The sequence below is a fragment of the Ascaphus truei genome, chromosome 19, assembly GCF_040206685.1.
Source record: "Ascaphus truei isolate aAscTru1 chromosome 19, aAscTru1.hap1, whole genome shotgun sequence".
In the NCBI taxonomy this organism is placed as follows: Eukaryota; Metazoa; Chordata; class Amphibia; order Anura; family Ascaphidae; genus Ascaphus; species Ascaphus truei.
This window is the reverse complement of record NC_134501.1, coordinates 13,592,695-13,602,989: the sequence shown is the minus strand read 5'-3', so window position 1 is coordinate 13,602,989 and position 10,295 is coordinate 13,592,695. Positions and strand designations below refer to the sequence as shown.

Here is a 10,295-nt window from a genome sequence, read left to right as displayed (position 1 = left end):
GGAATCCAGGTTTGGGATAGAGTATCGACCCTTGCGTTAGTAACTCCAGAAGTAGAGGGAGCCTCCATGGTGTGTATGGAAAGGCTCACTGGGTCTGTGAACCATGCCCATCTGGGCCTCGTTAGGTACAATCAGTATAGCTTTTACTTTGTGTCTCCTGATTTTGGATATCACCATCGGGAGTAACAGAGTGGGAGGGAACACGTATATGAGAGAAATGTCCATATAAATTGACATGACCACCCAATCAGTGGCTTCGGGATTCTGCCATATGGAGCCGAAGTGAGCCATCTTTTTGTTTGTTCTGGAAGCCATCAAGTCTATTGATGGGTGGACCCATCATTGTACTATGTCCACGAATATTTGTGGAGACAACTCTCATTCTCCTGCTAGGACAATTTGTCTGCTCAAAAAAATCTGCCTTTATATTTTGGTCTCCTGAAATGTAAGTTGCTTTAAAATGGGGAACTGCCTGTACTGTCCATCTCAGGATCTTTGAGACCTCTGTGAGGGCTTGTACACTTTGTGTGCCTCGTTGTCGGTTGAGATAAGCCACTGCGGTGACATTGTTCGACACCACTCCATTCCGAACGAGCTTTGGTCATCCAATAGTTTAGATAAAGCTTGACGAATATTCAGGTTTGGCGAAGCTTTGCGGTGATTATTATCATTAACTTGGTAAATATTCACGGTGCTGTTGCCAAGCCAAATGGCAAGGCTTTGAACTGGAAGTGCTTGTCTCGTATGTAAAAACAAAGACATTTTCAATGAGCGTGGCAAATTTGTGTATGTAAATACGCAATTGGGTCGATTGCATGCCAAGTAATAACCTTGCTGGACCGCTGCCATAACCGCCTTCAAGAATTCCATCTTTTAATGCCAGATTTTTAAGTAGCGATTAACCTGCTTTGAGGTCTAACACTGCTTCTGTGTCCTCCTGATGCTTAGGGAACCAGAAATAGTATTGAGTAAAACCCGTGACCATGCTGCTCGAGAGGTACCTCTTGAATTCCTGTGTTGATCCAGAGATCTTGAATTGCCTGATTCAGTTTGCTGGCCTTTAATGTATCTTTTGGTAGGCGGGACTTCCAAAAGAATTCGCCTGGATCTGTGAATAGTTCTAAGGTATAACTTCTTCTCTTTTTATAATTTGGAGGACCCAAGTGGGTTCATAACCTGGACCCACTGTTCGAGAAATTCTGCTTGTCTGCCCCAACTGGTATAAAGTTTCTCACTTTGGTCCTTAAAACTTCAGGAGTTCCGCTTTTTTTGTCTCCATAGGTTGAAGTTGTATTTGAGTCTTCCCCCAGGTGGACCCCCATCCCAATTTGTATTTAAAGGCGTGAACAAAAATAGATCTGTGGCACACCCACCCCTAAAGCGTAGCAGAACTCTCCAGCAAAAGGTAGGTTAAAAACAATTTATTGAACTACATAAAATGATACAGAAAAATCACAAAGAAAAAAAGAATCCTCCTCCCACGCGTTTCACGCCCTCCCTGGTGCTTTCTCAAGGCGTACTCCTTGAGAAAGCGCCAGGGTGGGCGTGAAACGCATGGGAGGAGGTTATTTTTTTTGTATCATTTTATGTAGTTCAATAAATAGTTTTTAACCTACCTTTTGCTGGAGAGTTCTGCTACACTTTAGGAGTGACTGTGCCACTGATCTATTTTTGTTCCTGCTTATCATTGCTGGATCGGGGAGTCTCCGCAGGGGGATATGGTTTCCCCTATTCAGGGTGCACCACACTACTTCCGAGGAGAGGGGAACGGTGAATAATCGTGAGGAGACATTTATTCATTCATTGCAGCCACAGCAGGCTGGCTGTGGGATATACATTTTCATTCTCGGCGCAACAGGTCTAGCTATACAGATATGCACCTTATCTCCACCCCTCATATACCTCTTTTATAGCAGTGCTCATTTCCACATTAACCTTATCTGGCCCGCTTTTCGTGTATACATTCTGGCTCTATGTAGTGATTTGTTTGGTTCCCTGGAGCTTACAGCCGGTTTTGTTCTCTATCTGTATTGAAAGGCCTGTCTGGTCTGTAGACTCTGGCATCTTGAAAATTGCGTCTTGGTTTTTTTTGGACGTGAGGCCCAAACTTTTCTCCACTGTCCCTTGGAGACAGGAATACTTGTCAGGATGTCATCCAAGGCCTCTCCAAAAAAGTAAGAACCGGTGTAAGGCAGAGACACTAATCTTGACTTGGAAGAAGTATCCTCTGTCCATGGTTTTAACCAAAGTGCTCTTCTGGCGACTATAGAATGTACTGAGGACCTTGCTGTAAGTCACATGACGTCCATGGATGCGTCGCACAAGAAATCCATGGCATGTTTTAGACTTGAAAAGTCCTGGAATAGCGTCTGTCTGGAAGTGCCTGATTTAATCCGGTCTTCCAGATCCGAGACCTATATTTTTACTGTTCTTGATATACTGGCTATAGCTGTTACTGGTTTCATCGCTGTGCCCAGAGTAGTGTATTGCTTCTGTAGTGTACTGTCAATACGTTTTTGCCATTGGGTCTTTAAAGGATGATCTGTCTTTTAAGGGAATAGACGTGTGTTTTTGCTATCCAAGCAATTTCTGTGTCAACCTTAGGAGGGAGACGTCATGATCTGCAGTCTTCCATTTGGAATGGATACCTTCTCTGAAAACGCCTCTGTTATCTTCCATTCTCATTTAATGATATCTTGAATTGTTTCGTGTACCAGAAAATATCTAGAGACCCAGGAATGCTTTGTCCAAGACCCATAGTTGCTCCTTGGAGTCTTCAATATTTTGCATAATCCAGATGCTTTTTGATTAATTTCTCAATTGTTTCTATTCTAAATAATCCTTGATCTTCGTGGAATTCCACTTCGTCAGAAGATGATCCATTATCAGCGTCAGACAGGGTTGGCAGATCTTGGAAGTCCTATATACTGTCGTCTTCGCCATCTAAAGAAACTTGAGATCTGGTATGCTCGAGTTTAGGCTGGTATCTTCTCAAAGAATTGAATGAGGTTACATAGTAGATGAGGTTAAAAAAAGACATATGTCCACCAAGTTCAACCTATGCTAAATTTAGACAACAGATGCTTTATCCTATATCTATACTTCCTTATTGATCCAGAGGAAGGCAAACAAAAAACCCCGGTGACATATCATCCAATGATATCTCATAAGGGGGAAAATAAATTCCTTCCCAACTCCAAGAATTGGCAATCGGATTAATCCCTGGATCATCAAGGTGAGGATTTTATCCAGCCCACAAATTCATTTAATGGGGAAGGTGCCTCTTCTGTCATTTAATCAATACAACCAACACACCGTCTTTTGCAGTTGTTGTATTAGGCCTCGGTCCCGCTGCGCTCGTTGGCGCGGGCGGCGGGTCGCGAGTTCCCCACCAGCAGGGGAATCCTCGCGAGCCGGTCCCGGTCCCCCCTGGCTGCACAGAGCACTACACGCTGTAGCGCGTCAGCCGCTGGAGACACCAGAGAATGGTGTTTCCTAGCGTTGACGCGTGACGTGTGTGGCTGTGAGCCAATGGGGAGGGGAGGCTGCGGGAGGAGGAGAGGCTGCGGGGAGGAGTGTGGAGTGAAAGCAGGTGAGTGCCTTTCTCTGTGTGTGTGTCTGAGTGCGTGCCTGTCTGTGTGTGTATGTGTCTGAGTGCGTGAGTGCCTGTCTGTCTGTGTGTGTGTGTGCCCGAGTGCCTGCCTCTGTCTGTGTGTGTGTGTGTGTATGAGTGCGTGAGTGCCTGCCTGTGCGCGCGTGTGTGTGTGTATGAGTGTGTGAGTGCCTGCCTGTGTATGAATGAGTGCCTGCGTGTGTGTGTTTAAACTTACCTTCCAGCTACAGCCCGAGTCCGTGGAGGGAGGGGGGGGGGAGAGTAGCGGGTCCCTCCGCTCAAGCCACGCCCCCCCTCCCTGTCAAACCGCCCACCTCCCGATCAAACCTCCCACCTCCCGCTCCGGCTCCCGATCAAACCTCCCACCTCCCGCCCACCTCCCGCTCCAGCTCCCGCTCCCTACAGACCGCAGATCGCGGTCTGTGTATCTCAGCGCACCGCCTGTCAGCAGCGCAGGTGCGCTGACTCTGGGAGCGGGGCCTTAGCCTTAGGCTTAACAGCTGGGGAATCCCACTGCGATTGCTCTGTTTTGTGTAATGGAAACAGACATGATTAATGAGCAGCTCTCTCAGGTTTTCTGCTTGGAAGCAGCTACACCAGATAAAGTCCAGATTCAGTAACGCCAGCAAACCATTTGCGGGCTAGGCAGGTTACCATCTTCACAGTTTGAAATATACAGTGTAAGTAAGTACCAATTAGCTCCTTCAGAGCAGACTTGCACAGTCACTATAGTATAACAGAGCAAGTATACCACGTTGTGGGACTTGCAATAGTTCTCATATGTTTTGCAAGAGCAGAGTCCTTTTAAAATGCTTGAGATTAGAATTATCAGGCCCACTATAGTCTCACAGGACAAGCAAAGCACATTGAGGGGCAGATTGGCCGTGCTGCAGGGAGAACTGTATGGAGAGTCAGAATCTCAGAGGCAGTTACAGTTTGCTTGATCGGCGTCTTGTGCAAAGAATCTTGCTGCAACCCAGTGCAGCTGGCAAAGGCTTACCTTATACATACCTGGCTGAACCTGCTTCTGTGCTTTTCCGGCATCCCACAGACCGGAAATGACATCATCCGTATCATGTGCCATTGGAAGTGATGTCATCAGCACCGCACGCGACTGGAAATTACACCCTTGGTCCTCCAGGGCGTGGGAACAGACTCTGGGTTCCTCCGAGACTCTATGTTAAAACCGACGTACCATGCGTTAAGCCTCCCTTGCCCCCTGGGACGCTGTCTCCAGCACCATGGGAGCTGCAGGAGAGGGAATCCTACGTCCCCCCTGTGTAGCCCTGTACCTGACTCCAATCTGTGGACACATACTTCAGGGTGAAAAAAACCCTGGTAATGAGAGGTTCTTCCGTCATGGATGCGCTTGAGAGCGGGCAACCTCGGGTGAATAATAGACATCCTGTCTCAATGCCATAAAGTCATCAGTCTTTCTAAAATTGTAAACAAAATAAAAACGCCAATATTTTGGTAAAGAGTGGTGGGAGGGACGAACACATCCTTCCCCCAGCTAGGTAGGACAAAAATAACTGTCCAGGGATGAGGAGACACACGCCTCCTTTTTATACCGGTGTCAGAACCTTATTGCCCTACCCCAGCTAAGAGGAGGAGTTATATCTCATTGGTTATAGCTGCCATGCAGGATATAGAAGAAATATAAATATATGTTGGGCTGACATTTTTAGCTCTTTCAGCAGTAGGAGGAGGGTTGGTGGGGGAGGGGGGAGGGGAGTGTATGGATTGGGGATGATTTATTTGCAGCAGAATGCAGCACGTGGCTTCTCCTCTGCTCATATAATAGCGAGCGCCATACATGAAAACCAGGAATTTCCAGGAGCAAACTGATACATCAGAGAAGTGTCCGTTTGCTTTCTTGGCAGGCGCAGGATATTGCAAATAACCCTTTAATATTGTTTTTTCAGATTTTACTGCCCACCGCACTGCAAGAATGAGCCTTCCTATTGGGCACCGGTAATTGGCACGAATATTTATGCAGATGTAAGTGGTTTGATTTGTATTACTTTAATCTTCTAGAACCCCAGCAGCGTGCACAGATTTTTGACATGGCCTTTTTTATTATTAGTTCCTAGCTGTAAATTGTTTCCTATCCAGTACAGTAGCTTTATTTTGTGAAATGCTTAAAGCTAAAAGGGTCACTTGCCAACTTTACATACTGTATGTATTCACTCTGTGTTAATATCCAAATGAACTCTTCACATATAATCCATCAGTACTTGGCCATTGGACTTTGGAGAGGTGAAAATAGGAGTTTTCCCATGATGTACAAACTATTATGCATATCCAGTTCTGCATCATTGTGTTTTCTAGAGCAAAATCTCTTCGTGCGATGGTATAAACACTCCTATTTACTGCTCTGAGCTTAAAATAAGGAACTTATTTATCAAGCGTGGTATATTTGATGCAGGTGCAAGCCGGAAATGGTGCAGTTCGCCAACGCAATCTTATTTGTGTTGATATATTACACCTGGAATAGTGAGGAGTTATACCTACACAGGGTTCTGATTGTTGCGTGCTTGATGACAATGGGAGTTCCTGGTCCTAAAATGTTTGTTTTTTGCTTCGCATTCAATGTGTGAAGAAAGGCTCTGATATATTCCACTTCCGCCAGAATCAAAGGATTCTTTGTTGTGGTTTTCTAACTAAATCTACATCATCTTTCAACTGTCTAATATTGTAAGTGTTTCTAAGGAGTTCTAGGACATTAAGCTACCAGGTTCCAAATGTGGAAAAATAACATATGGTCTACATTTTCTTTCATATCCTTGTTTTGATCATATGATGTGTGTTGTTTGGCCAGTCAGGATTATCTAGCAACTCTTATGAAATATTGCTTGTTAAAATGTTTTTTGGATGCGGTATATCATAGAGATTCAAAGTATTTGTTTACAAGATGCAAGAACACTCTGCTGTGTGTTTGTGCTTTCTGATTTTCCAAAACAACTCTGAAATGACTTGCATTTCGTGCTATTGCAATGAGAAATGGTACCGAACATTACATGGGGACACAAGTGACAGAAAGACACGTTTAAGCATTAGATTATGTTCAGTTTCTCTATACATTTCCCTTTTATTCATCGGTTTATGGGGAGTGCATGTTAACTGGTCATTTTGATCAAAATTAGAGGTGTATGCTGCACACCAAAGTGAGGTGAACAAAATAGTTACTGGTGCACCTGATTCCAGGGAAAACCTGTGAGTAATTAAAGTATATCCAGGTTAAGAGATGAATCAAGGTACTTTGGTTTTTGTAAAGCAAGTTCTAGGCTTTATTGAGCTATAACACATTCTTATGGCTCAAAGTCTAAAACTTTCTTTACAAATGCCGAAGTGCCTTGATACATCTCTTAACTTTGTCATTTTCAGACACAAATATTATGGGCCATTTTTACTAAATGGTGCTATTACAGAAGATTCTTCCAGCGCCAGAAGACCCTGTACGACCAATTTTACTACGGGCTGTAAGGTTTCTTTTGACGCCAGGTGTTGGTAAATCCGGCCAGTGGGACATATCTGTTACGTGATAATGGGATGACACTATTCCTGGACATCAGAAGGGAAGGGCTGAACTTTGCTTCACATCCTTTATCCTTGGATTACCGCACCTTCTTATCACACACGAGGGAAGGTTTCACTGATGAACGTACAGAACCTTTTTGGCCGTTTCCTTACACTACTGCTTTCAAACGTAGAACATTTTGGAACATTGGTTGAAATGCTTCTGAAACAAAATGTTATTGGGTCACATAGTTCCATTTATGTAAGGGGATGAGAACGATGTCTTTCCTTGTGAACTGAGCAGCAGAAACACTACGTACATCTGTTCCCAGCACGCCAAGTTCAGGAGCCACATTTAGATTTACCGATTAGCCGGCTGCAAAGTAGGATCCTTTGAACCACTCTTCCTAATAAAGCTTTCTCCTCTGATTTTTGCCCATGTATGGATACTCTACTCATTGGCAATTAAAAGTACGAAGGCTGCCAAGAGATATGTGAAAGCAAAGAGCTAAATGGGAAAGGGATTTGAAGACCTGCTGTATACAACGTGCAGAAAGGAAAATTGCTTTGCAGGGTTTTAGGCTAGGTATTTTCTTGTTACATAGTTACATAGTAGATGAGGTTGAAAAAAAACGTATGTCCATCAAGTTCAACCTATGCTAAATTTAGACAACAGATACTTTATCCTATATCTATACTTACTTATTGATCCAGAGGAAGGCAAACAAAAAACCCCACTAAGGGGAAAAATTAATTCCTTCCTGACTCCAAGAATTGGCAATCGGATTAATCCCTGGATCAACATCCTTCCCATGTTTACTTATTTGGTATATCCCTGTATACCTTTCCCATCTAAAAAGATGTCCAACCTTTTTTTTTTTAACAAATCTATTGTATCTGCCATCACAGTCTCCATGGGTAATGAATTCCACATTTTAACTGTCCTTACTGTAAAGAACCCTTTCCTTTGTTGTTGGTGAAATTTCCTTTCCTCCAACCTAAAGGGATGACCCTGAGTCCTTTGTACTGCCTGTGGGATGAATAGTTCTTTTGAAAGCTCCTTGTATTGTCCCTGAATATATTTGTATATAGTTATCATATCCCCTCTTAGACGCCTCTTTTCTAATGTAAATAAATCTAATTTAGCTAGCCTCTCCTCATAAGTTAGAATGTTCATCCCCTTTATTAATTTGGTGGCTCTTCTGTGCACTCTCTCTAGTTCCATAATGTCTTTTCTTGGGATTGGTACCCAAAATTGTACTCCATATTCAAGGTGTGGTCTTACTAATGCTTTGTAAAAGGGCATCATTATGTTTACTTCCCTTCCATCCATTGCCTGTTTGATGCAAGATAAGATCTTGTTTGCCTTTGCAGCTACTGCATGACATTGGGCACTATTGCTAAGCCTGCTGTCTACAAGCACTCCTAAATCCTTCTCCATCAAGGATTCCCCCAATATATCTCCATTTAATTTGTAAGTCGCCTTTTTATTCTTGCATCCCAAATGCATAACCTTACATTTATCTGTATTAAACCTCATTTACCTGCCCATGTTTCCAGTCTCTCCAAGTCCTTCTGAAGAGAAATTACATCCTGCTCTGATTTTATTACCTTACACAATTTAGTATCATCAGCAAAGATGGAGACTTTGCTCTCGATCCCAACCTCAAGGTCATTAATAAACAAGTTAAAAAGCAGGGGTCCCAGTACCGATCCTTGAGGTACTCCACTCACGACTTTAGCCCAACCTGAAAAAGTTCCATTTATGACAACCCTCTGTTGTCTATTCATCAACCAGTTTTCAATCCAGGTGCATATATTATTACTGAGTCCAATTTTCTTTATTTTGTACACCAACCTCTTGTGTGAAACCGTATCAAAAGCCTTTGCAAAATCTAAGTAGACCACATTGTTGTATTAACATCAGACTTTTCCTTGAGAGCAGAGGGGGAAAAAAAAGTTACAGCGCGTGTTCCAAAAAATGCAATCTACAGAAGTTAGTAGAACTAAGAAACCGGGTAACAGCCAGTTGCAAATGGAAATAACATATCTTAGGCAGGCCTTGAAGTTCGTCTGTCTTGGTAAAATAGTCATTCAATGTATGGTGTGTGATTTATGCTCCTTGCTGTCATGTACTGTGCACATCGCTCTGTATTCACTATAGTGGGTCTGAGAAACCAATTCTGTTTAATAAAAAAGAATCTTAAACTCTGCTTCACCATCCACTTGTACAGCCCGTTTCTCAGGTCTCATGCTGGCTCTTTTCCAGCCCCTCCTGAGCTTTGGGAAGTGACCCGCAGCTAAAGCTGATGTCATACTTTGATTTTCCAGCGCTCCAGTATCTGTAAGACCGCTGTGCACGCCGGGGTGATTAAAGACGAAGCTGGAGGTTATGTAGATGTCATGCCAGTGGAGAAGAAAAAGCACTACATAGGATCGAACAAAAACGGGATCCACTCGGAAAGGTACGATCACAGGATCCCTGTTTATCATGGGGGTGGAAGTGACGGTGCATGAAATGAGTGTCTTCTATGCAATTTCCATGGAGATTTGTTCTGGGCATTGAAATGAGCCATTGAGAAGAAGTAATGCTCGATGTTGGTCGTATGTACATTATAGATCATATATTTTAGATTATATTGGTATGGAAAACAATGAAGGAATAATGACGCACTCTGAAATGCATTGCAGGTGTTTCCTGCAGCCATGGGGAACATCTAAATAAATATATTATCAGAATGCCATAAAAACACCAAGGAAACCTACAACCTACGCTGTGGTCCAGAGCCTATGATTTTTTTGTAGTAGTTTACTCATTGTATCCCACATTACTGAATGTGCTGCTGGCTCTGATCCCTGTAGTTCATACGTGGCTCTGTTTGTTGTTGCAAAGAGTAACTTAGTACTGCCAGGAGGATGAAGAGGCGTTATCCGGCATAGAGCTTGTGGCAAGGGGAGGTGACCTAAAGCAGCCCATAAAATCTAAAACTACATCCTTCCTAATCCCCCAGCATAGTTTGGGACACTGCAGTAGAAAACCTTCTTAGCTAAATACTGTAGGATGAAGAACAACTGATTTCATGCCAGAAATCTCTCACGGAAGTGCTATTAATGTCTCAAAGGAAGATCAATATGTATCCAGGATTCAGAGAAAAGCTGAACA

At 43.3% G+C, this 10,295-nt stretch overlaps 1 protein-coding gene across 2 annotated transcripts in view; it reads left to right on the top strand.

Moving 5' to 3' along the window:
• The window catches only part of CRISPLD2 (cysteine rich secretory protein LCCL domain containing 2), a 36,064-nt gene that overhangs the window by 23,419 nt on the left and 2,350 nt on the right, over window positions 1–10,295 (top strand). For both annotated transcript variants that reach the window (XM_075576674.1, XM_075576673.1), the window contains 2 exons: window positions 5,539–5,614; window positions 9,464–9,597. In XM_075576674.1, the coding sequence (XP_075432789.1) occupies window positions 5,539–5,614; window positions 9,464–9,597 (210 nt within the window). The remainder of the gene's footprint in view (window positions 1–5,538; window positions 5,615–9,463; window positions 9,598–10,295) is intronic.